The following is a 27677-nucleotide window of genomic DNA, read 5'->3' on the forward strand; positions in this document are numbered from 1 at the left end:
TTCTGATGAGCCCTAGTGGTTACGTGCTTGGCTGTGCTCGGCACGGTCAACAGTTTGAAACCACCAGTGGCTTCTCTGGAGACCGGGCTTCCTATTCCCATCAACAGTTGGTATCTCAGAAACTCGGGGGGATTTGCCCTCCTATGGGGTCTCAGAGTCAGTACTGACTCCATGACTGAATTTGGTTTGGTTTGGTTTGGTACACTATGGTGCCAGTTCTAACCATCCATTTTCACTCGTATGGTGTTCTGGAAATTAACTGAAAGTGACTTCAGCTCAGGTGTTCTCTGGGAACAATTACATCCTTTGAGTTCCCCTTTTGCTCCTGCGGCTGGTTCTGTTTGGTTAGCCGGACTCATGGCAGCAGGACAGCGGCACAGATGGCCCAATAAGCAAGGCAGCTGGTTCTGTTTGGTTAGCCGGACTCATGGCAGCAGGACAGCGGCACAGATGGCCCAATAAGCAAGGCAGCTGGTTCTGTTTGGTTAGCCAGACTCACTCGGGGCAGCAGGACAGCGGCACAGATGGCCCAATAAGCAAGGCAGCTGGTTCTGTTTGGTTAGCCGGACTCGTGGCAGCAGGACAGCGGCACAGATGGCCCAATAAGCAAGGCAGCTGGTTCTGTTTGGTTAGCCGGACTCACTCGTGGCAGCAGGACAGCGGCACAGATGGCCCAATAAGCAAGGCAGCTGGTTCTGTTTGGTTAGCCGGACTCGTGGCAGCAGGACAGCGGCACAGATGGCCCAATAAGCAAGGCAGCTGGTTCTGTTTGGTTAGCCGGACTCACTCGTGGCAGCAGGACAGCGGCACAGATGGCCCAATAAGCAAGGCAACTGGTTCTGTTTGGTTAGCCGGACTCACTCGTGGCAGCAGGACAGCGGCACAGATGGCCCAATAAGCAAGGCAGCTGGTTCTGTTTGGTTAGCCGGACTCACTCGTGGCAGCAGGACAGCGGCACAGATGGCCCAATAAGCAAGGTAACCACGAGTTTGTTTGCTTACTGATAGTGAATGGTTCATTACAGATCAGTGAGTAAGCATGAGTAAACAAGTGCTTACCTTGGTGGTGTCCTTATGCATTGGACTACAGTCTGCATGTTCAGCAGTTTGAAGCCCCTATTAGCTCCTCCAGAGAAAGACTGGCTTTATACTCCCACAAACAGTTACGGTCTCAGAGAGTCAGCTTGCTTGTTTCACCTTGCTTACTGTGTATTCTGCCTCTTTGGAATTGTCGTTTTAGAAGCTTTGCTTCTGTAGGAAGGTGCTGTGGAGTTTTAGAGAGAGATGCTAGCTGTATCTCACAGCAGACTGGTATGAAAACATGCAATTACTCACTTCAGATTAGTAAGTACACCCATGCTCACCTTGCATTTTAGGTAATCCCACAGTGCACACAGAACAAAGCATTGCCTGTTCCTAAGCCATCCCCAGCCATCCAATTCCAGGCTCCCAAAGAGGCAATCCTGAATGGTGATGACCTCATTCATCTCCAAAGACTTGAAGTCACAGAATCACTGCAAGTGCGTTCGAGCAGCCTGAGGTTCGTGGAGTCACCTTGAGTCCAGCTCAAAAGCGCAGGCATTTCCGGCAGTCAGGGATCGTGCGGTTCTAAAATGCCATGGCCCTTAGCTGCTCTGTTAGACCTTGAGGCTCCCAGAAGCTGTGAAACAAAGATGGCTACCCAAGCTCACCTCAAAACCAGAACAGGTGTGAGACGGCCTGGACCGGGCAGGGTGTGGTTGGGTTGTGCGTAGGGTGGCTGTGTTGGACCAGACACGACAGCGCCTAACAACCACCCAAGTAAACGGTTTCCTCGCCCCTTGGATAATGCCCTAGCTTTCTCTAGGCTCCTTTGCCAGGATTACATCTTTTCTGACAGCAAGAACGCACAAATTGTTTTGACACTTTATTTTAAACTAATAGCATTAAAATTGACAGGCCGAAAATAAAAGGAAATTATAAAGCCATAGAGAACTGTTTTCTGGAAGGTTAAAATTGTAAACACTGGAATAGGTTTTTATTGTTCAATTAAAATTTTCTCATATACATGGGAGGCTTGAGAAGAAGTACTTAAAGCTGTACATTAGGGACACTTAGAGGATCCGGTGGAAGTAGGATCAGAGTTTCCAGTCGGAAAGCAAAGACCCCTTCACCGTCATTTCCAGGAGGTGTGTAGTGGAGTGGACCTGGGAAGAAAGTCCTGATGTCCCATTCAGTGACTTCTCTTCAGGAAGGTGTGGCGCAGGAGCTGCAGTGCGGAAGGTCTCTCATGCTGGTCCCTAAGAAGGAGAAACAAACACAACAGCACCACCCAACTTAGATCTTGACCTAAAATGCAGATTTCAGAGTTGGAAGTACAGCCTCTGACAGACAGATTTGATTAGAGTCTGGACTCCCAATTTCCAGCTGTGTGATCTTGGGCAATTGATCCGAATTTTGACCTCATCAGTAAAATGAGAATGACTTGTTGGGAGAATTAAATGCAATAATGATTACAAACTGCTAAACATTGTGTGACATGTAATATTTAAATGTGTATGGTAGTTATAAAAAGACTACCATTGTACGCTTGATAAAATTAAAGTGCAAGCTACATACAGTAAAATTCACAATTTTAGATGTATAGTTTATTGTACTTTTTATTAGTATTAAATCTACTTTTAAAATTTAGAGGCAGTAAAGTCCAGAATTGAAAAGACTTTAAGGTATACCGCTATATAGGCTTTAGTGATTAATTGGAATACCCCTATTTGCGGACTCAGGTAAGCACAAAGTAAAAGTTAATACCATTGCCATTTCGTTCTCTTTGAGGAACAAACAAGCTATAGCATTTCGATCCCTCGGTGAACTGAGGGCGCAGGCAGTGGTTGGCTGCAGTGCACTGGTGCGCAGCGTCCTTGTGATCAGACTGGCCTCGAGCTAACGAGGGCAAGAGGATGCCCCGACTGGCCAGGTTGAGGGTGGGAATAAATGTAAAACGTTTCTTGAGGAAAGTGGCTGAACATCTTTTCCAAATAAAAACCTTTCTCCTGGAGTCTCACCTGCCACCTCTGTTCTCCAGTAAGCCTTCCTTTGGCATGACTACTTCCTGTCACCCTCCTATTTCTGTTCTTGCCAACCGTCTTGATTGCCCACAGCCTGGGACTTCTACCTTGGTCTGCAGCATCTTCTGGGACCCTAATCACTTGGCCCACTTCTTTGGAGAACTGCCCTCTGTGGCGAGACCCTCCTCCTCGGCATCTCTTCAGCATGTGGAGTATGGCCAGCTCCTTTTTCCAATGTTCCTGCTTCCGTGGATGGGAAACGGTCCCCTGGGTCCGTCCTGTCCCGTCAGGCAGCTTGTCCGTTTGCTTTCCCTCCCTGCCTGCCTTTCACGTAGGTGCTGCACTGGCTAGGACCCATGTGGCGCCACTCCCCACCGCCCCCCCCCCAACATTTTCAGAAGCATAATCCTCACTTCTGCTTTCATGATTAACTATCAACCTTGTAATGGTCTCCAAATAGGGACCTCCCACCTTAATCGCTTCCCTCAGACCCAGGCCCATACTTGGAAATGGCTCCTTCGATGACGGGGGACCCTCCAACTTTCTCCCTTTCCTCTCCCAACTGCCTATTTTAATTTCTTCCGTGTTCTGGACTCAAAACCATGAAATTCTATCATTTCTATCAGTTCTTTAATCAGTTATCTTCCTCTGGAATGTTCTAGAATGACCCACCTAGCAACCCTATTTCCACCATCAAAGTCCATGCTGTGGGTTCCTAGTTTCAAGCAGCCTCTGTGCCAGGCCCTTCAGCAGGCAACCATCTGGCCTACCTTCCCAGAGATGTTTAATTTATGATCTCTCTAGTCTCTATCATTCTTAAGAACTCCAACTCTCACACTCTACACAGAGCTAAACTGCATAGTCTGACCTCTCCGAACTCAGCCTGCTCAGCGCTGCACACACGCGCGCACACACACACACATTTTTGCACTGTCCCAGATCCACTTCTGATCTCTCAGCCTGTGCCTGATCACTGCTACTTCTGGATCTTTCTGTCCACACCTGCCTCCAAGGAATATTGTCAACATTAGTCCAGAGTCTGTGGTCCTTAGGGTTTGTGCCGTCAAATTTCAGAAGATATGCTACTTTATATGACATTAATTGGCCAAGGTTATTAGTATTCTCCCTGACGGTTATTAATGGTGGAGACCTGATTAGTGTGTTCTGCTAAGCAATGTACACGCACTATTTCACTTAGCCTCCCACACAAACTAATTCATTATTCAGGGTGTGAATTGTGGCGTTAAGAAGACATGGCTCAAAAGTGGAGTCTAACTGTTCTTCCAAAGAAAAAGATTTACAATGGGTTGACCTTTGAAAAGCTGCATGACCCATATTTTTTAGTTTTTGTTACTCTTAGGGTTTTGACAGGATGCCTGTCAATAAGGAGTATATGTATATACTGAAGTTATTCATTCCACTTTGTATTTCTTCTGTTTAGACCCCTGGTATTCATTCATTCATTCATTCATGTATTCAGTAAGTATGCGTGTGTTGAGAGACTGCTCTTCTAGGTGGTTCAACAGTGGCCAAAACATGGGAAGGACCTGCTCTCGTGGTGGGAACCGACAGCCAACAGAGACATCACAGTCATGTGGTGATCAGTGCAGTGAAAGTGGAGCAGGGTACTGGTTGACTGAGGAGCCTTTCCAAGGCCTGGATGGAAGAAGGGCACCAGTTATAAAGTTGTTGTCTGAGGAGAGATTGCCCTGTCTAGGCGATGTGGACAGCTAATGCAAGAGTCGCTGTGCTCTGTGAGGCCAAGGAAGCAGAACAATCCAGGGAAAGCCTGACGATAAACGAGCGTGGGGACGCAGAACTGCTCAGGAAGAGCCTAAAAGGGGAGGAATTTGAGATTTTATTCCGAATGAGGCATAATTAGTTCCAGCAGACATTGGACTTGATTTGACTTAGATACATGTTTTCAAAATCCGTTCATAGTTAGCAGGATTACTAGATAAAATTTCCCCAAGAAACTACACACATATCAATGTGAATGAGGGGGAGTGCAGAGTGGAGACTCAAAGCCCATCTGTAGACAATCAGACATCCCCTTACAGAAGGGTCACACGGAAGAGATGAGCCAGTCAGGGTGCAGTATAGCACCAATGAAACATAAATTTCCTCTAGTTAGTTAATGCTTCCTCCCCCCACCTCCCACTATCATGACCCCAATTCTACCTAACAGATCCGGCTAGATCAGAACATGTACGCTGGTACAGATAAGATCTCACAACACACACAATCCAGGACAGATAAACTCCTCAGGATCAGTGATGAGAGTAGCAATACTAGGAGGATATGGGAAAGGTGGGGGGAGAAAAGGGGAACCGATCACCATGATCTACATATAACCCCCTCCTAGGGGATGGACAACAGGAAAGTGAGTGAAAGGAGGCAACGGTCAGTGTAAGATATGGAAAAACAATATAAGTTATCAAGGGTTCATAAGGGGGGAAATGAGTTGATACCAAGGGCTCGAGTAAAAAAATGTTTTGAAAATGATAATGGTAACATGTACAAATGTGCTTGACACAATGGATAGATGTATGAATTGTGAAAAGAGCGGTATGAGCCCCTGATAAAAATGACTTAAAAAAGAAAAAGAAACTGCATAAGCCAGGATAGTGAGGGGGGGGGGGAACCTCATTAAACCAGATCCTAAAGTGATAAGGGCATTCTTTATAAAGAGCTCATTCCACCTAGCTCCTTTGAAGAAGAATTGAAAGAGTTGGATAGAAATTGCACTGACTTCCACAAAATAGAAGACTCGACCCTTCGTCCCCCCCCTTTTAATGAGTCATCAAAAGCAAATGAGAATAGCAAGTATTTTGGAGCTAAGAGCCAAAATAGACCATTGCTGAATTCTGACCAAAGAAATTGCTTGTTCTCATCTTCAGACCAGTACTGATGAATATGATAGGGTATTGCCAACACCTTTCTAGCAATGCCCATGGTGTGTGCGCTTGCTGCTTTGTGGGAGGGGCAGTGTCCTGGCTCTGCCTACCGTGTCCACACATGGACATTTGCGGGGTCTGCATCTAGGCCTGCCCAGAACAGCTCCTGTGGAATCGGCCCCTGCCCGGATGATTCCCCCGGCATTCCTCGGGACAGGCGGATACATGGAGACGAGTGAGAGGTTCAGACTGCAGACAGGGAAACCTGGGGGTCTGGACGGCATGAGGAAAGACAAAGCAAGCCTGGAGGAGTTTGGGGTTACCACATGCACTTGCTGAAAGTAACTGGAACTGTTTACAGGAGGAGAAAGCCCAGTCTTTCTTCTGAGGAGCTGCTGTGGGTTTGCAGTGCCGACCAGGCGGATGGCAGCTCAATGAGTACTACACCAGTGGGGCTCCATCGACAGGGGAGAGTAGAATTACTCCTGAGACTCTAAATCTTTACTAGAAACCTCGTCTCTCTCCAGCAGATCCGCCTGGTGGTTTCAAGTTGCTGACCTTGCAGTTAGCCCAACGCATAACCCACTATGCCACCAGGGCACCTTGGGAATCCACTCAAACACTGCCAGCCATCACAGCTTTGATATTTTACCTAGAAGGCTGCTCTATGGATAGCAAAAGGGCTCGCTCAGTACAAGGTGGGTAATGGGCAGCTTTCTGCTTCCCCCAATACTCTGCACTTTATGTTTAACTTGAAATGCTGCCACTGGAGTTTGTACCTCTGGTTCTGAATGTTTCTCCTCACATCAAATGCAACTCTTTCTGGGGAAACCAATACAATGAACCTGGTCTGTTAGCAATCCCCTAATGTGAATTTGTTTCTTTTATGCTTTCCCAGGAGCTGGTTTTGATAGGATGAAAATTAGAACACTGATTCCCTGTGGCGGAGCCCTGATGGCATAGTGGTTTTGTCTTGGGGCTGCTAACCTCAAGGTCAGCAGTTCAAAACTACCAACCACTCTGCTAGAGATGGATGAGGCCTAGTCTGGGACACACAGGGACAGCCAGCTATACCCTGCCCTACCGGGTCCCCAGGAGCCAGAATCAACTCGATGGCATTGCGTTTGGTTGAGGGGTTGGTATCCTGTGAGGGAAAGGGGCCACAGCCCTTCCCTGGGAAAATAACACATTAGTAAATAAGTAGATATTGAGAAATGTTTTCAAACCCAGTGGTTTGGGAAATTATCATCAGTGCTTGATAAAACACTTAATTGAAATACATTCTACTTGAAGTGTCACCCTACATATTCTGATAAGGCAATAAACAGGATCACCCAATACGGCTAGTCATGACCTTCCAGCACAAAATGATTCCCTACTCAATTCCTTAACAGAGGCAGATGCCGGGAACTGGGGATCTACCCGCCCCTCCCCATCCTCCTCCCCACTCCTCTCAGTTTCCTACCTGGTTAAGCACACGCGTACGAAGTCCACCGCGTGTTGGGAGAAGCGGTCTGGCAAAGGCGGCATCAGCCCGCGGTGCGCCCCGATGTAAAACATGGCCGCCATCCTGTCCATGGAGGCCAGCGGCGGCTTGCCCGTGGCCATCTCAAATACAGTGCAGCCAATGCTCCAGATGTCCGACTTCCTGCCGTAGCCAGACTCATTGATGACTTCCGGGGCCATCCAGTACGGCGTGCCGTGCATGGACTTCAGCATATCACTGTGAGTGCCGTTGAAGCCTGCCCAAGCCAAACGCTTGGCACAGCCAAAGTCAATCAGCTTTATTATTCCAGTTGGCATCAGCATGACGTTGTTCCCCTTGATATCTCGATGCACCACGCAGTTCTCATGAAGATAAGCAACGCCCTGCAGAATTTGTTTTGTATATTTACAGAACACCATCTCGGGCAATGGCCCAAAACGATTGATAATACTAGAGATGGAACCACCGGGAACAAACTCCATGAAAATGCTCACAATGTTCTCTTCCAAGCACGTCCCCAGAAAGGCCACAATGTTAACGTGTTTCAGGACTTTGAGCAAATCTACTTCTTCATGCAGTTTTCGGTATTCTTTCTCAGTAGCTAATTTATCAGAGGTATCCAGTGCCACCTGCTTGACAGCTATTAGCTGGCCCTGGCTAGTGAGGCCGCAGTATACCTGGAAGCAAACCGATACTTCACTGAATAAAACAGATACAAATAACTTGTTTATAAAATGCCTCCTATGGTGCTTGTCTTTACCTTCTTTGTCTAAAACTATGTCCTTTGATAGACCTCCACCTAAATGCAATGTACTCAAAGAAGATGCAACACTTCAGTGGAGCCACGATGGGCATGAGCCCCAGGGTGAATGGGAATCATTTGGGAGTCAAGCCTGGATTGGTTGGAATGCTGACTTCACCACTTTCCGACTGCGCACCTTGGGGGAAGTGTACATGACTTTTTGATTTTCAATTCTTTACATCTATAAAACTGAAAGGACAATATTCGCCCCCACTGATTTCTAGGATGACGACATGCGCTGGCTGGTGTTTGGGAAAGCGCCTCATGCACTACATTTTTCAGGAATATTTTTCCTTGATACTTAATTGTGACCAGGGCGGGGATCTCAGTGTCCAAATGCCAGGTTTAAGACCTTGGGGGCAAAGAAACTAAGTTTCAAGCATGCTTACGCAGGTACACCTTTATGATATATATTTTCATATGATATATGATATTCACAAAACTCTCCATATACACAGATAGACTGGGGATTTGTTTCCAAGCTGGTCATTTGGGTTAGCATTCAGCTTGGCCACATGATGTGTGACCCAAGCAAGTCAGCCGATAGGAGGCTAGAACGCTCCAGAGGTCTGTGCGGGCGCTTGGTGCTTTTCTATCATCTCACTGATTCCGGAAAGGGCAGGTCTTCTCTGGGAGCCAGCCTTGTCTTTACTCGTGTATGTAAGTACCATGTAAAGCATGGAGTCTTTGGATGTTCTTGTATGCCATTCACAAAGCAGAAGAAAGCAGCCTCTGCTATTTTTGCCACCGTGGAGCGATTCTCCCAATTTCTGATGATAAACCCTGAGCTATAGAGGGGCGTGGACATGGGAGAGTGAGAAGCGCTGGCTATTGTGCTCCTACATGGAACTGGAGGCTTGAGAGCCAGACAGAGATACAGAGATCCGATCCTGGTGAGGTGGCTTGACTCTGAAGCCAAGACTGCCGAAAGCCAGACCTGCTCCAGAACTTTGTTACCAAAAGCAATCAGCATCGTTCTGCACTGTGGGTTGGGGTTTCTGTGACTACCGGCAGAAAGATTTCGGAGGAATAGTGTGTTTGGAGCTGGATAAGAGGTGGAGTTTTATCACTTACTGTGCCATAGGCGCCCTTCCCAAGGATCTCCCCCTTGGTCCACAGGATAGGCTCTCCATGCTTTAAGCTACTTTCCGAAGATATCTTCTTTTCATTTGAGTTGAGAAATTTATCCTCCCCGTCATAAATTCGGAACCCATGACCATACCTCTGGAACAATAAGACAAATGGAAAGGTCATCATTAGACTCTGAGACATGGGCATGGAGGAAGGAGTGGAGGCTCACAAGAGGCGTCCCTTCAGATACACCTGACCTGGGCTACTCTTTTTGCTCTGATACCTAGATTCCCCCAAAAATGACCACCCAGGATGTCTTCATTCTGCACCTCAGCCTTATTGAACATTTCTGAGTCACATTTGTCCATCTGTTTTCTATAGGGAGGTCTCAGTCCTGATCATCTTTGAACCTGCAGGCTCCTTTGAGAATGAGTTCTCTCAAGGTTCCAGGAATCAGTGTGGACACACATGTAATATTGTGTGTGCACATAGGTACCCTTCTCAGCAACGCACCCCTAAATCCTCTTCAGAATTCCTCTTTTGGTCAACTTGCCCCAAAACAGACATGTGGGGACAGAGAAACATACATGTAGTCACACTTACATACATATATACTCACACATGTTCACAGATGCATTTGCACAAATATGCACATAGACAAATACAAGTTACATCCAATTCATAGCATATGCATAAATATACACCACATATACATATCTTGACATATACACTAGGACACATACATGCATAGACATACATGTACACACATGATCACAGTTGTGCAAAACAATTTCAGTGGTCAAGACCAGCCTTTATAAACTGCAGATGATGTTCCCCTCACCTCTTGCTACTCACAAGATAGTGTGCACACTAGCTGTATCAGCATCACCTGGAAGCTCCTTAGATATGCAGAATCTCAGGCCCCTGCCATACTAACTTAGCATGTGCATCTTAACATGATCCCCAAGAGAATCTCTGTCACAATAAGCCTTGAGAGGCGCCTCCAGTTAGGACAGGGAGCATTCTCAACGTAGTGATGGGAAACAGAGCTGGAATCAGTGACAACAAAACCTCAATTTGCTCGTCAACAAAAGGAAACAAATTTAGGTAAAATTTAGACCATATTTTCCAATTCGTTGGTCAGGACCAAACTTGGCTCATTTTTATCCCCTGGCCTGGTAACTTCAAACACAAATGCCAACAATGGTGCAACAGAGACCTGGTAATGTGGCACCCGGAAGTTCCCCGGCAGATCCAGCAGGCTCGCCTTCCTCCGGCATGTCCCCGTGCTTCCTAGGGCCATCTGGATTTTTCCTCGCCATCCACGCACGTGAAGGACTACTTGAAAGGGAACGTCTACCCAAGATCCCCTCTTTCCTCCCTGACTGCAGGGTGGGGTTGTGGATTGCCTTGCTGGGAGCACTTACTCTTCCTCAATCTGAAGTGACAGAGTTGCAGGCTGTGCAACTCACTCCCATTCCTCACCCCGGCCTGTGGGCATCTCTACATCACGGCCCACAGCCCAGGAGAGACCAAGATCCCGTGAGGGCAACGCCGGCCACTTAGCACAGGGAGCACGCTCCCGTGTGGTGATGAGAGGTGAAGCGTGAATCAGGGTGCCTAGCTCCACCTCTCGCTGGCTGTCGATATCAAAACTTCAATCTGCTCATCTGCAAAAGGGCATGTTAGGACCTGTGTGACTATCACATAGTTATTACGAAGCACAACTGAGAAAAGAAAAGATACATCTCACTGATTCATGATAAATGCTCAGTACCCGCAGCTGCCAAGTCAATTCCAACTCTGCAACTCTATAGAGCAGAATAGAAAGCCCCTTAGGGTTTCTTAGTCTAGAATAGTGACTGAAGCCAACTCCCACACCTTTCTCTCATGGAGTGGCTGTTGGCTTTGAACCTCCTGCCCTTTCAGTTAGCACTTAACCAAGGTGTCACTTGGACTCCTTAAATCCTCAATGAGCCTACCTAGATGGGTTCATCATGAGTAAAACTCGACATCAAGTTCCAATTGGTTCTTAGCATCTTTTTATGATATGATTACTTGTGATCATATATTGCAATATTCTAGTCAATTAAATAAAATAAACATGCTTGCATCTGAATCAGAGTAATGTAACGGAGTTAGTGTTCAATAAACAATATCTCAACTAAATGTACTCTTTCTATCTTTAAGATTTCTATGCAGTAGGAGGTTCTTGTATGTCATGAACAAAACCCTACTGTCTTTGCATGGCCAATTATCATACTTGCGAATAATAAGTGACACACCTGTAAATTGTTGAATTGGCCAAAGTTGTGTGATGTTATATATCTACAACAATGACAAAAAGAGCAGGTGCTGAGGCTGCTTACGTATGACCAAGCACCTCATGGAATTTGATTCCCTGATTTGGAATTTAGAGTCATGATTTCATGGGGCAGCCCAGTTAATTGATCTAATGAAGTGTTTAGTGTTTCTAGTCTACCTCCTACTTCACTGCATAACTCCTAAACCCTCGAAATCTTGCAAGCAGCTATGCAGAGCACAACAATTGGCCTCTGTTCACTTGGAGCAACAAAGGAAGAAGGAGAGAGTCAGGAACAGGAGGAAGATAAAGAATGTGTGTCTAATGACTTCCTTAAACAAGAACGACCTCCTTTGACATGAAACCAGAAGAACTAGATGGTGCCCAACTACAAAAAGTCTATAGAAGAACCCCGATTAGAAGGGGGAAATGCCCCTCAATGAGTTAATCCTTTCTTTTATTAAATTGGCACTCTACGATGCTCACTCTCCCGACACAACTGCTGAAGCCAAAGTGGGTGAACAAGTAAATGTGGTGAAGAAAGCTGATAGTGCCCGGCTATCAAAAGAGATAGTGACTGGGGTCTTAAAGCCTTAAAGATAAACAAGGGGCCATCTAGCTCAGAAGCAACAAAGCCCACATGGAAGAACACACCAACCTGTGTGATCGCATGGTCCCGAGGGGATCAGTTATCAGGCATCAAAGAACAAAAAATCATATCATTGGCTGCACACCTCCATGATAGGATCGCCGAAGACAAACAGGTGCATAAGCAAATGTGGCAAAGAAAGCTGATGGTGCCCGGCTATCGAAAGAGATAGTGTCTGGGGTCTTAAAGGCTTGAAGGTGAACAAGCGGCCATCTAGCTCAGAAGCAATAAAGCCCACATGGAAGAAGCACACCAGCCGGTGCGATCACGAGGTGCCAAAGGGACCAGGTGTAAGGCATCATGCAAAAAAAAAAAAAAAAGAATATATATGTGTGTGTATATATATATGTGTGTGTGTGTGTGTGTGTATACCATAGTGAATGAAGGGGGAAGTGCAGTGTGGAGACCCGAGGCCCAAATGTCAACCACTGGAGATCCCCTCATAGAGGGGTTTAGGAGAAGAGATGAGTCAGTCAGGGTGCGATGTAGTACCGATGAAGAACACAGCTTTCCCCCAGATCCTGGATGCTTCCTCCCCCCAACTACCATGATCCGAATTCTACCTTGCAGGACTGGATAGGGCAGAGGTTGTACACTGGTGCATATGGGAGCTGGAGGCACAGGGAACCCAGGATTGACGATACCTTCAGGACCAGGGATGTGAGGGGCGATGCTGGGAGAGTGGAGGGTGAGTGGTTGGAAAGGGGGGAACTGATTACACGGATCCACATGTGACCTCCTCTCAGGGAAATGGACAGCAGAGAAGCGGGGGAAAGGAGACTCCGGATAGGGCAAGATATGACAAAATAATCATCTGTGGATTATCAAGGGCTCATGAGGGAGGGGGAAGCGGGGAGGGAGAGGGGAAAAAAAAGAGGACCTGATGTGGAGGACTTAAGTGGAGAGCAAATGCTTTGAGAGTGATTAGGGCAAAGAATGTACAGATGTGCTTTATACAATTGATGTATGTATATGTATGGATTGTGATAAGAGTTGTATGAGCCCCTAATAAAATGTTTAATAAATAAATAAGAAGGTGGAAATGCAGAACAGAATTTCAAGTTCTTGTGGGTTATATATTTTCAAGAGCCATGGAGGTGGGGGAACCACTATGTCCCTAGTTCTTAGCCCAGGGCCAGAAAACAGTAGGCCTCAATAATGTTTTTATTCCTTTATAGTCAACCCATCTGATAACAAATCCTCAACTGTAGGCAATCTTTCAGGGTTGTACATTTCACATATCCATATGATTTTCAGAACGAGATGGTGAGCTGCTTCGGGAGCCATGTTCACTTCTTCCCATCCCACTGACCACCTGGAAGAAAACTTTACTAATAATTATCTCTCTGCTGATATTTGAGAGAGGTGACATAATGAGAAAAATATTTTAGCCTTGGATCAAGAGTCTCTGGCACCAACAATATGACCGTGAAGAAACAATGTAACAGTTTAGGGCTCCTGACATGGAATTGACCCTTTCAACACCAACAAATCACTGATTTTAATGCTACCAACCTGGATTTTGACGTTTGTTGCCTCTCTGCCCAATTCTTGTAGGCTATTTCCTTTCCTACTGCGGTCAAGATTTAGACTTCCAGGGTAAATCTCATTTTCCTTTATTTGGCAAGAGTTATCTTTTTCATCAAGAGCTAAGAGTTCTGCAGCTAAACAACCCAAGAGTTCATCTGTCAATTCTTCATTCTTTACAGAGTCCAGACTTCCTTGGGAGATTGAATCATCATCATTTAAAGACATCCCGAACATCTGACATGCAATTGGCTTATTTGCTAAACTATCATGGTCCAAAGAACTTGCCCAATTTTGATATCTTTGGGAAGTTGCCAGTTCTTGTTTCTCAGGGAAAGAGAAGCTCATGCGTGTTTGAGATTCGTTTGGAATACTTTCAAATCCTAGGTCGTCAGGTAAGTTTGGGTTGGCATTGAAGTCACCAAGAGATGCTTTGTTCTGCTTTTCTTGCAATATATGTGTGATGGAATTCTTCTCACTGGGCAGTGCCCAGCTGCTTTTTGAGGGGACAAGCGGGATGTGGGGATGCAGCCCTTCAAGATCATGAGGATCTCTGAGGTTCGTGGCCAGCAGTGGGTGGTTCGAAGGGTCTCCTTCTTTGACAGACTCTCCCATAGAGATCTCCTCGACAACGGACAAATCTGCAACAGGAAGAAATGCGTTGTGTTCAGTGGATTGCTCAGGATACAAAGCCAATTTCATGGACGGGTCTTCATCTTTGAAACACCGAAGGTCGTTTTCAGGAGACTTTACATGCCAGTCTGGTTCTGTGACACCATCGTCATTTTCGACATCTTCTAGGTTCCTAACGATCGGCTTGCAACTCTTTCCTTTGGAAATTAAACCCTTGTGCTTTTGTTTAGTGCCCAGCGAAGCACTGGGTGGGTTGACGTGTGGTCTTTTCTGGGCGTTCCTAGCCCTCGTGTTGTTTCTTCTCTCGGTGTGTGGGGACTGGCATTTGCTGACCATAACTCTGCCAGGGGGCGCTGTACAAAGCTGCCGGCAATATTTGCTTTCATGTCGCCCAGCCTCTCTCACGTGACAATAAACAGGGGTCCCAAACATTTCATAGATTCCAGGCCCGTTGCCAGTGGAATTGATTTCTTTGAACATGTCACTGTACTTCAGATCTAGATGCATGAGGTTTGGTTCTGCTGGTTGAACAGAAAAGTGAGCGGAAGACTTCTTGATTACGGGGTCCTTACAGATGCAAGGAAACGACGGGGGCCTCTGTGGCTTCGGCGGCCTGTGAGTTGACTGCTTCTTCTCTGTCGGTGGCATTCTTTTTTGAAACTTGGGGGGCTGTGGAGGCCTGGTGTCAACAAGCCCTAACACGGGGAACCCTTGAGTTTTTATGCTGGTTTTATGCGTGGTAGGCTTAGTGGACCCTGCGGTGGAACTCGTGGATTTCTGAGGTGTCTTATTACTGATCTTGCTCTTTGAATCCAACTTATTTCTATAGGTTTTCTTCTTATATCTGTCATTTTCTTGGTGTGCCCGTATAGTGAAGCTCTGGCTACTGGCCTGGAGGATAGCCTTCCTCTTTTGGAGGCCTGGTTTGGCCATTGCTGGCCATTGCTGGCCCTTGGGAGCGCCATCGCCAGGAAACGTAATGCAGATAAGAGGCACCGCTTTATTTACTTCTGGTTTGGTACTTCCTGCTACTGGTATTTTTATGTTTATCTCTCTGTCACTCTGACCTTCTGGGCGCTTCTCAATAGGACCATCAGGGGCTGTGTTAGACAAGCCTGTAAGCACCGGATATGCTTCCAATTCCTCATGATTTTGCTCAATCGCTTCTCCTGTAGACACTGAGGCACATTGTGAGTCAACCTGATCATTTCTAGTCTCTCTCTCTGGGTCCTGAGTTGCCTCTGAATGCTGGACTTCTTGGAGCTTGCTTAGAGTGGCACAGACACTTTCTGATTCTTGTTCGCCGTTTCTGAGAACGGAACCCTCGCTATTTCTAGATAAAAGATGTTGAGAGGGCTCTTCTCCTACTTTTTTCATTTCACTCCCATGCCAGTCAACATCCTCTTCAGGATCGGTGGAAATATTATCTTCCCTATAATTCTCAAAGAACACCCAAGACTGTCCCTTTTCAAAGGGAGAGTGTTCCGTCTTGTCACACCCCTCTGTGTCTTTGGGCTTGCAATTCTCCTCCACTCGCAAGTGCTCTCTGGGAAGGCTGGACTTCCGAAAAGAGCACATGTTCCTGGACCAAACGGAGCTATCAGAAGATCGGAGAGGCTGACTCCCCAGCCCCTGACTTGAAGCTTCCAGCCAGGTGTTGGGTTGTCTAAATTCATCAGATCGAATAACGGCCTCGGAGACGTTAGGGATCAAGGTGAGGAGGCTTGGAGTACGTCTTTGTCTCCCTTTTTGAATCTTGTAATTTGGGGGGATAGTAAGGAGACCGGATGTGCTGGGCAGGAGCGACAAGGGTGGCAGAGGGAACTGGAAGTGAAGAGAGAAAAAGATAATGAACGCAGACACATGGAAACAGCACACAAACTGGTGGAAGGTCAGCAGGAGAGGGTCTAAGATTCTCTCCGGGGACACCTCCAAAGGGAAAAGCTAGCCTGGAAATCACATTTTTTTAAAATGAAAATCTCAATCCTAGTGGCTTTGTAGAACCCAGACAAAATAATACTTTTAAGAGCCAAAATTGTCATAGGTATAAGGATTAATGGCTGAAGATTTAAAAAGAGAGGAGTCTGGCGGTGTGAGATGGAGATAGACTATGGATTGGTGGCGGACATATGGGTTAATGTTGGACTTGTGGGCTTGGGCAGCACTGGGTTGGAATGTTGTCTTGATGTGCACTTACCCTTTATATAAAACTCTCTTATACATGAGTTTCTGTGGATTGGTTTCTCGAAAGTACCCAGACTAGCCCATAAAGGAACTAAAAGCATTGCCATAGAGCTCATTGCAACTGATAACAACTCTACAGGGCAGAAGAGAATTGTCCCATGGGGTTTCCAAGACAGTAGACCATCACAGAAGCAGACTGCCTCATCTTTCTCCCAGGGAGCAGCTGATAGGTTCAAACCACTGACCTTTCTCTTAGTAGCGGAGCGCTTTCACTTCAGGGCCACCAGCGCTTGTCTTACAGGTAGTTAGACACTAGGAAATCTTGCTACCATTAGGGGGAGAGGATGCAATTTCTCGATATATTAAAAGAAAATAAATTAAAATAATCGCTAAGAAAGGGGGAGAGAATGGAAATCACCTCTAAAATATAAATGACCACAGCCAGGCGTCATTTTCCCATCAAGTACTTGCCATTCTATAAATGATCTGTGAGCTGTTATGTTTCCAAGCTCTGTTGTGCTGGAGCAGCTCTGCTGGCACAGTGGTTCCTTGTTGGGCTACAATTTGCATGGGCGGCTGTTCAAAACCACTAGCTAGCAGCTCTGAGGGAGACAGATTGGGCTCTCTACTCCCATGAATAGTTACATTCTTGGAAACCCACGGGGCGGGGAGCAGGGTGGTGATAGGGTCAGCATTGACTCAGTGGTAATGAGTGAGTTGAGCATTTTGCTGAGAATTTTGATTCAGATTTGTTCAATGGAGTTGCTTTCTAGCAAGAAGAGCTTTGTTTTGAATTCTTCAGTCAGAAACAGGAATACAGAATAATCTTACCTCAATTCTTCGGCCACTGTGCTTTATATCAGAGGTAGAAAACTCTACAAGAAAAAAGAAGAGAGGATTCTTAGTAGTAAACGTAGCCAAACTTAAGTCAGAGTTTGGAGATAAAGTGATGGTAAGATCTAAGGAAAAATGGAAATTAAGAATATTTTCCCCTTTGTAATCCACACTGAGATGGGAATTGAATGAGGACAGAAAATTTCAGGCTACTGCCAGGAGAGGAGGTTGTTTCTCTTTCTCTCTCTGACACCTCACCCCCCCCCCCCTCCTTAAATATTTCTATTCCGACAGGAAGCACAAACGATCGGGTTGGTTAGGAAAATGTGTGTGGTTTTATTGTATGGTGAGCCATTGAAACATCTGAACCAATCAACATCCGGGCGTTGAGCTAGCTGCTTTCTCCTTCACTTCTTTGGGTTACTTTGTCAGTAGATTTTTTTAAAGGAAAAAACATTTTAAAGGACAACCTTTTGCATTACTGAACGCTTTCCAAGTCGTGCGCGGGTACAACACAAACTTCTCCGGTCCCATTCGACTATCCAGTGCCCGAGCATCCCGCAGGCCTTCTGCGGCGCGCCCTCCCCTGCGGTCGACTGGCTTCTGCAGCGTCTGGAGGAGTGAGGACGGGCTCGGGGGGGGGGGGGGGGGGGGGGGGGGGGGGGAGGAGGAGGGAGGGGGAGGAAGCGTGAGCGCCTGGCGGGGACAGGGTCGGCCTGGGTGGTGCCGAGCAAGCCAGACCTAGAGGTCGGTGGCGTCCGTGCCCTCCCAGCAGGGAGCAAGGCAGGGCCGAGCTGCCGCGGATAACCGGGGTGAGCTGGGCCGTGCTGCCCAGGCCCAGAGCCTTGGCCCGCGCGGAGTCAAAAAGGAACAGCCGGCTGCGGAGACCGGGATCAGCCAGCCGGGCCAGGCGAAACAGGCCTGGGGGGTGGGGGTTGAAAGCCGTGCAGAGGGCGCCCTGCGGATTCTCCCTGCGTGCCCCCAGCCGACGGCGGGCACAAGAAAGACCTTTCCTATGAACTATAAGCAACTGTCTCCAGAAGAAAGGCGAAGTGTGCATTTCGGTTTTATGACCCTAGAATGTAAGTAAGCTCCTGAGGTGATAAGCCCCCAAATATCTTAGAAGCAATATACTCTCTTATTTTATTTTATTTTGTTGCAATATACTCTCTCTAACTTGCCCTTCGATCACCTTTCCACTTGGCTTCCTGGTACGTTTTGCTAGGAAGCCCTGGACGGCGCTGAAACGTGGACAGAGTCCTGGATCCTTCTCTCCCGACGGGTGCTCCTGACTCATCCCGGAGAGACACACAGATCAGGAATCCACACAGCACACCAGGCGGGGCGGAGGGAGGGAGAAAGGGCAGAAATGAGACTTGTTGGTTCTTGTAAAACCTAGAGGTTGTTCTCTTCTTTCTCATCTAGCTGCGCATTCCGGCTCCTGTTGACCTGCTGTGGATCAGCGTAGAACTGGGAGGAGGAAGCCTGGGCTTTTCTACTCCCGTAAACAGCTACAGACTCGGAAACCCACAGGACTCGCCGTGGGCAGCATTGCCTCGATGGCAGGGAGTTTGGTTTGGGGTTTGGTGCTCGGCACGGTTGCAATGGCTGCTCTTCCGAGGTGCTTTTGAGTGGACTCAGATGGCCAACTTTCGGGGTAATAGCCAAGTGTGCTGTTTGCACCACTCAGTGACAATTCTCTCCTTACTAAAAAGTCAGAGTGGTCCCTAACACCCCACTCATCCACCCACCACAGCTTAGATCCGAGTCTCAAACCTCCAGTGTTTTCAGGGTCAAGGCAGGTGGGACAGTAGTGAGATCTCATAGCCCACCTAACAAGACACCCATTATCCTGCTGTAGCCCGTGGCATCCATTCCAGACAGACAACCCAGCACTGGCAGATCTTCCAATTGTCCAGAGAACCCACAAAGTTGGTGGTTTCACATGAAAGAAAGTCTCCTCTTAAAAAACACGCTGTGAGAGCCAGACAAAATACACCCGCATCTCAGGGTCCATTCCAGTCACAGGCTACCATTGGAAACTTCATTTGAAAAAGAAGTCGAATTCTCTAAGATGAACACAACTAGAGAAGTGAGGGATGGCCACTTACCAGGTTCTAAACAGGAGCTGTACAAAGCAGCCCACCTGGCCCAGACTTCTCCTCAACCCACCCCTGCAATTCTTTATGCACTCATTCAACCAGTATCTATGGATACTGTCCCAGAAGACTGCAACATATTGTGAACCAGAAAAGACAAGAGGTCACATGCTAGAGAGGGATATTTTCCTGTTGTGGAAGAGATACCAAAAGTTAATAGTGCCAGGAATACAACAGACTATAATTTATTGTTGGATACACGTGCACGACAGCCTGATCTAAAACAACAGAAACCAACTTGAGGGTAGTTTCCCTGCATAGTTGGACAGGAAACAGCCCATGTCAGTTGGGCTGAATGAGGGACAGAAAGTCCCTCTTAAACATTTCTGGTGGGAATGCAGAGAGGGAAAATCTCGCTAATGGACATTTTGGCAATATGAGTCAACAGCCTTTTAACATATGCAGAATCCCAGTTAACCTTGGAAGATTGAATGCATGCATTCTCCATAACCACACGAAAATAACAATAAAACATCATAAAGTATAAACAAGGACAAAGAAAACCATAGCAGACCAGCAATATCAACAACATGTTGGACAGTGAAAATTGGGTGGGAAAGAAGTGATTTCAACAGTAATGTGAAAAAAATAAAAAGAAATGATTTCAACTGAAAGCAATGATGAATGCATAATCCCCCTCAAGGGGAACGAATAACAGAACCGTGGGTGAAGGGATACATCGAACAGTGAAAGATATGGGAAAAATAACTAAAATATATAATAACTATAAATATATAATAACTTAAAATATATAATATTTTAAGGGTTCACGAGGATGGTAGCATGGGGGAAGGAAGGAATAAAGAGGATCTGGTATCAAGGGGATCAAGTAGGAAGAAAAGGTTTTGAAAATGATGATGGTACCATCTGTACAAGTTCACTTGATGTAATTGATTTATGGATTGTTATAAAATCTGTAAGAGCCCCCACCCCCCACCCCCTAGTAAAAGTGATTTCATTGTCACCTTTCTCTGGCTGAGCACCAGCAGAGGGAGTTCTCAACAGGAAGCGAGTTGAGAACTCAGAACTCCAGCAAGGCGGCGATGTTGAAGGTACCAGGTACCTCTGAAGGTAGAGGTACAAGCAAGGCTTACTGTAAATTGGAGAGCTGCTTTGAAGTCTGAACAAGGAGTAACCCACATTCCCTCCCTCCTCATCAATCAAGAGTTGTTCTTCTCCATTCTGGGAAAATAAGTGGACGTTTACTCTCTGAAGAGCGTGAAAGAGAGGAGCTAGACATAGCTGAGATCAGAAATGCATGCTGAACTGAAAATAAAAGGAATAAGTAAAAGTTGCTCAAGTTGGAAAGGCTAGAGATTGAGTCCACTCTGAGACACCCTAGAAAAGGACCCAACTTCTGAAAAGTCAGCCATTGAAAATCTTGTGGCGAGCAGCTCTGCTCTGGCAGACATGGTGCTGCCCAAGAGTTGGAATAGACTCAATAGCAACTGTGTTGTTTTGCTGTTGTTGATCTCTGTCATTGAAAGTCAATGTACTGAAATGTGAAGCCTCTTCACTGGCAAGAGTATTAACTCCGAGTCTTATAGCCTGTGGGCAGGTACTTGGCTGACGCTTCCCCAGAAAAGACCAACCAAGAGAAAGGTCAACAGTTGAGGGATTCTACCAGTGGTCCAGATCTCTAGCCATTCAATTCTTATGAGGCCCACTCAAGCACACGGCACATCTTATGAAAAAGCCAAGCACACAACAAACAGAAAGAAAGAAAAAAGGGACAGAAGTCAGAGGAAACAAAAGGCACTGTTTTTTTTTTCTTTCAAGAAACAACTAGAAAATATTCCTCACTATAATAAAGGAAGGGTCTCTAGGTTGAACAAATGGTGAAGCACTTGACTCTTAGGCACAAAATTGGTAGTTCAAAGCCAACCAGCGATAACCTTGGAAGACGGGCCTGGTGAGCTGTTTCTGAAAGTCACGGCCTTGACACCCTAAGGAGCAATTCTGCTCTGCACATGTTGGGCCACCAGGAGGCAGGAACAATGCGATGGCAGCTAACCAACACCGAAGAGGAAGATGTGCCCAGTAGACAGAGAAATGTGTCCAGTAGGCAGTGGGTCCATCAGAGGAGAGAGGCAATTGAAATGTTATGGATTGAATTGTGTCCTCCCAAAAGATGTGAAGTCCTAACCCCTATCCTGGTGTTTGTAACCTTGCTGGTAATCGGTTCTGTCTTTGAAGATGTCATCAGTTAAATTAGGGAGGTCATACTGGGCTAAGATGGGCCCTGGTCTCTTCTATGTCTTATAAAAGGGAAAGACGGATATGCAGAGAGAGCACAAAGACATCATTTGAAGATACTAGCCAACGAACACCACAAGACACGTGGCTATCAGAAGCAAGAGGATCTTCCTCAGCATGGTGCCCTAAAATGGGACTCTCAGCCTCCAGAACTGTGGACAATAAAATGGTGTTCTTTAAAACCACCTGCATTGCAGGATTTTGTTACGACAACACTAGGAAACTTAGGCAAGGGATGCGTAGAATAATGGTGAAGGGAAATCCCAGCTAGGCTGTTGGACAGCAGATCCAAAGAACAAGTCTCTCTCTCTTACTGTTACTGAGTCAATTCTGACTTATGGCGACCTTATCGGACAGGGTAGAACTGCCCCTGTGGGTTTCTGAGACGGTAACTCTTTACAGGAGTAGAAAGCCTCCTCTTTCTCCTGCAGAGCAATGAGTGGTTTCGAATTGCTGACCTCCTAGTCAGCAGTCCTGCACATGATCAATATGCCACCAGCTCTCCTAATGGAAAAGTAGTAGAGACTAAAACAGGAGGGCACATGATGTTCCTGGAGCCGCAAATTCAGTCTCTCCATCTATCCTCCCCTCCAGTCTGCTCCTGCACCAACTGCTCCTCCTTTTCTCTAATCCTATCTTCACTACAAGATGAAATATGCTAATTCCTATTTTCCCCATAACTGATCTGGGGCTCAGAGAAGATAAGAACTATGTACAGAGATGACAAGGTGTTTAAGCATACCAGCTTTAGAAATAGATAGTCCAGGTTTAAACCTAGCTACTGCTGTGTGCTCTATGACTGGGCATGTACTTAAACTCTTTATATATTATTTTTATAATTTCTAAAGATGTTGTTGATAGGTGCTGTTGCACAGTTTCAATTCATATTGATCCCATGTACAACAGAAAGAAACACTGTGTGGTCCCGCTCCATCCTGATAATTGTGCTTATATTTGAGGCCATTGTTGCAGACACTGTGTCAATCCATCTTGTCAAGGGTTTCACTCTTTTTCACTGGTCCTCTACTTTACCAAGCATGATGTCCTTCTTCATGGACTAGTCTCTCCGGAAAACATGTCCAAAGTATGTAAAACAAAGTCTCACCATCTTTGCCTCTAAGGCCATTCTGGTTGTACTTCTTCCAAGACAGATTGGTATGTTCTTTTGGTAGTTCATGGTACTTTCAATATTCTTCACCAGCATCATACTTCAACAGCAGAAATTCTTCTTTCTTCCTTATTCAATGTTTAGCTTTCACATGTATATGAAACCGTTGAAAATACCATGGCTTGGTTGGGCGCACCTTACTCCTCAAGGTAGCATTCTTGTTTTTCAACACTTTAAAGAGGTCTTGCGCAGCAGAATTTTCCCAAAGCAATGCACCTCTTGATCTCTTGACTGCTGCTTCCATGAGAACTGATTGTGGATCCAAACATGACAAAATCTTGACAACTTCAATCTTTTTCCTATTATTGATTGGTCCAGTTGTAAGGATTTGGGCCTTCTTTACATTGAGTTGTGATCCATACTGATGGTTGCAATTCTTGATCTTCATCAGCAAGTGCTTCAAGTCCTCCTCACTTTCAGTGTGCACGTTTGTCATATGCATATCTCAGGTTGTTAATAAGCCTTCCTCCAATCCCGATGCCCCATTTCTATTCATATAATCCAGCCTCACTGATGTACAGGTTCCTCACGAGCAATAAAGTGCTCTGGAATTCCCACTCTTCTCAAGGCTGTTCATAGCTTCTTATGATTCAGTTAAAAGCAGGCATACTAGACATTATCTATATTAGAAGAATTTTTGCCTTGCAATAGCTTACTATTACTATTACTCAGTAAATGGTAATTGTTGTTATTGTCATGAATTCAATATGCATTTATTTGGTGCTGAGTGCTTGGAGATGCGATGGTTCCTGCCAGGATAATCTAGTGAAAACATGTACATAAAGCAGAGATTATGCCACATAATGAGTTATGTTACAGGTGAGGTCAGGGCCCTGTGGGAACACAAAGGAATGGCAACTCCTTTAGCCTTGGGGAGGTTCAGCAAGACTTCCCAAAGGCAGTGTGAAGATGTGAACAAAAGAATGAAATGCATCAAGTTATGACAGGAAAAACAAAACCAAAAACAGCATCTTCAAATAGAAGAGTTCAGGAAATGAAAGCTTTTAGTAGAACTAAAGCCAAAGGCACGTGGTAAGGTGTGACATGAAAGAGAAGCTGCTGAGAGTTGGGAGCTAACAGTATGTTCTAAGGAACAAGACCTCCAGTCTGTTTCCAGGCCAGACCTGATGATAACCTCTTCATAGTAGTGTAGCAAAGCATTGTTCATTCTGATTTCACTTAAACTCTACCTTTCCCCAAATCCTCTAATAACTCAATGGCGTTCCTTTGTTTGGTGAGATATCCCACAGTTCTTCGGGTGTGTGGTTTCCCTCGCTGCATAAGCCAATAAAGCTGCTTGTTGGGAAACAGGTTTGTCCCAAGTGGCTCGAGGATGATTGGTTTGAGGCAGAGGTAAGCAAATATTGAAGCCAGCGCTTCCCTAAGGGAAAATGCTGGCATCAGTATTATGCTCTGGTAATTAAGTCTTGGGTTAGACATAGTTGGAAAGGGATCCTCAGACTCCCACATTAATCGGGGACCTAGAAATGAGGCTAACTGTTGTCAGGAACAGCCCTGGCACCTAGCAGAAACAAATCAAATCTTCTCAGGAGGAAACCGGTCAATAGCATGGGCCCCCAGATTCGCACAGAGAAATAGCCATCAAACATGAGCGCACAGTAATATCTGCAAGCACTCGAGAAAAATCACCAAAAGTTTGACGAAACAGCAGCAAGAAGCTAACCATCTGGATCCTCCGGGAACTTTCATAGCAGAATCTAATACAGCGATGTATTCAATGCTTAAATAAATTTTTAAGAAGAGGGCAGTCTTAATGATGAACCATATTTGAAACATAAACAAAGGAAACAGTTAGAAATAAAACAAAAAATATAACAAAACAAATGGATGAACTACATACCACTACTATCTCAGGAGCTGTTTCTTTTCCCAGCTCTTAATGGCTAGAATCTAAGTTAGTATCTAAGTTTTTTAAAAAAAAGATGATCAGTGACAAAAGTTTGCGAAGATGTGAAGCCATCAAGCTTCATTCATGGTTGGTAGACATGCCAGGTGGTGCAATCACTTAGGAACTATCTCTAGCTCTCTCCTAAAAACTAAGCATGCACTTCTGGGAAGATGGCAACTGAGTAACACATACCAGAGGGACTCTGCAGAAATCAGCCCAGGAGAGTTATTAAGAGGGAAATTCAACACTGCTGGATCACAGGAGAAGCATCATGAAGATAAGTAGGAACAGAACCACAGGTTTTGAGGGGCTGAGGACTTTTGGCTTAACACAGCGGAGGCCGGCTAGGGTTTGATCTTAGCCCCACCACTGTCTCAGCCAGAGCAGGACCATTTGGAGCTGGCACAGGGGATTTATCTCAACACAGCCACAGCTTGCTGCTGTCTTGGGGAAGGGATTAAACCCTTGAAGCCCCAAGGATAGGAATCTGAGCTGATCTATATTGTTACTTTTGTTTCCCACTCTTCTCTCTATCCCCCCCGCCCCCAGTCTCAGCTGGCTTAGTTTTTTTATTTTTTTACAATTAGGAAATTTTACCTGATAGATATTTACAGTGCTTTTTGTTCAAATACAAATAAAATCACATTCTTTTCAACCCTGCATGGCACATATTCAAAGATAGAACACATGCTGGGGCATAAGGAAAATCTACATAAATTTAAGCACATTGATATCATATAGTCCTCTCTCTCTGATGACTGTGAAATCAATAAAAGGAAGATGAATAAAACAAGAGTAAACAATTGAAGGATGAATAACTCTATTGCAAAAGGAGTGCATATTGGCACAGACCAGAGATGAAATTAGGAATCTCTAGAAACCAACAAGAATGAGAACATGATGAACCAAAACTTAAGGGACACAGCAAAGGCAGTTATCAGAGGAAGTTTCATAGTAATACATGCATACCTGAAAAAGGAAGAGAGACTCATGATTGATATCCTGGCACAAAATGTACAACTAGAGCAAAGTCAACAGGACAATCCTATTAATAGCAAAAGAAAAGAAATAATAAAAATCAGGACTGAGTCTGGGGCATGCAGCAGATCAGTGGGGGGAGCAGAGCAATGAAGTCCCCTGGGATAGATGAGGGGTCAGGGCATGGCACCCCATCAGACTTGACTGGAAAGCATTCGTGAAGGACAACAAATAGACCCTGAGCTATTTATAGGTTTTTTTCCCCTGCTTTGTTGTTGTTGCAGCTATTGTTTTACTTTCTATTGTTGCTTTGTTGTACTCAGTCTTGTGATGGTACATAGCATGTCTACCTGGAAGGGATAGGTGGGATAAACAAGCCAGAAGAGGGAACAATGGGATAACAGTTTCAGGGGGGACATGGGAGAAGGGGAGGCGGGGGGAAAGGAAGTAGGTGTTAACAAAACCAGGGACAAGGGAATGACAAGTGATCTAAAATCAGTGGCAAGGAGGGTATAAGAGGTCTGGCAGGGATGGATGAAGGGCAATGTAACTGAAAGGAATTCCTAAAACCCAAACGAAGGCTGAACATGATAGTGGGACAAGAGGAAAGTACAAAGAAACAGAAGAAGGAACTAGGAGGAAAAGGGTAGTCATAGAGATCTAAATACAGGCATATACAGATGTAAGTATATTTATATACAACGAGGGGGAAATAGATCTATGTACATATAGATTTAGTATTAAGGAAACAGATGGACAGTGGGCCCCTGCTCAAGTACTCCCTCAACACAAGAACACGTTGTTCTAACAATTCAGCTGTCTGAGATGCTCACCTTCCTTGCACGATCGCTGAAGACAATGGCCACACAAGCAAATGTGGTGAAGAAAGCTGATGGTGCTTGGCTACCAAAAGATATAGCATTTGGGGTCTTAAAGGCTTGAATATAAACAGGCAGCCATCCAGCTGAGAAAAAACAAAGCCCACATGGAAGAAGCACACCAGCCTACTCCAACACGATCCCTGAAGACAAAGTGCATAAGCAAATGTGGTGAAAAAAACTGATGGTGCCCAGCTGTCAAAAGATAGAGAATCTGGTGTCCTATAGGCTGGAAGATAAACAAGGGGCCATCTAACTTAGAAACAACAAAGCCCACATGGAAGAAGCACACCAGCTTATGAGCTCACAAGGCGTCGAAGGAATCAGGTATCAGGCAACAAAGACCAAAAAAAAAAAGCACACAACAAAAAATCATAGCATTGTGAATGAGGGGGAGTGCGGAGTGGGGACCCAGGGCCCATCTGTGGGAAATTTGGCATTCCCTTGCAGAAGGACTGCAGGGAGGAGACAAGCCATTTAGGGTACAGTGTAGCAATGATGAAACATACAATTTTCCTCTAGTTCTTGAAAGCTTCTTCCTCCCCACTATCATAATCCCAATTCTACCTTACAAATCCGGCTGGACTGGAGGATGTACACGGGTACAGATAGGAACTGGAAACACAGGGAATCCAGGACAGATGAACCCCTCAGGACCAGTGGTGAGAGTGGCGATACTAGGAGGGTGGAAGGTAGATGAGGGAGAAAGGGGGGACAGATTACAAGAATCTACATATAACCTCCTCCCTGGGGGTTAGACGGCAGAGATGAGGGTGAAGGGAAGCATTGGAGAATGTAAGATATGGCAAAATAATAATAAATTATCAAGTGTTCATAGGGGAAGGGAAACGGGGAGGGAGGAGCGAAAATGAGTACTGATAACAAGGGCTCAAGTAGAAAG

The 27677-nt window shown here is 45.6% G+C and overlaps 1 protein-coding gene across 5 annotated transcripts in view; it reads right to left on the reverse strand.

Annotated features, from left to right (window-relative positions):
• Positions 1-2211: 2211 nt before the first annotated feature.
• The window catches only part of MAP3K19 (mitogen-activated protein kinase kinase kinase 19), a 65093-nt gene continuing 39627 nt past the window's right edge, over positions 2212-27677 (reverse strand). For 2 of the 5 annotated variants that reach the window (XM_075529635.1, XM_075529634.1), the window contains 5 exons: positions 17426-17469; positions 13766-16234; positions 9303-9452; positions 7406-8103; positions 2212-2278 (listed from right to left, as the gene is read on the reverse strand). In XM_075529635.1, the coding sequence (XP_075385750.1) occupies positions 2212-2278; positions 7406-8103; positions 9303-9452; positions 13766-16234; positions 17426-17469 (3428 nt within the window). The remainder of the gene's footprint in view (positions 2279-7405; positions 8104-9302; positions 9453-13765; positions 16235-17425; positions 17470-27677) is intronic. The other 3 variants (XM_075529637.1, XM_075529636.1, XM_075529638.1) reach the window with 3 other exon arrangements.

The sequence above is a fragment of the Tenrec ecaudatus genome, chromosome 13, assembly GCF_050624435.1.
Source record: "Tenrec ecaudatus isolate mTenEca1 chromosome 13, mTenEca1.hap1, whole genome shotgun sequence".
Classification (NCBI taxonomy): Eukaryota; Metazoa; Chordata; class Mammalia; order Afrosoricida; family Tenrecidae; genus Tenrec; species Tenrec ecaudatus.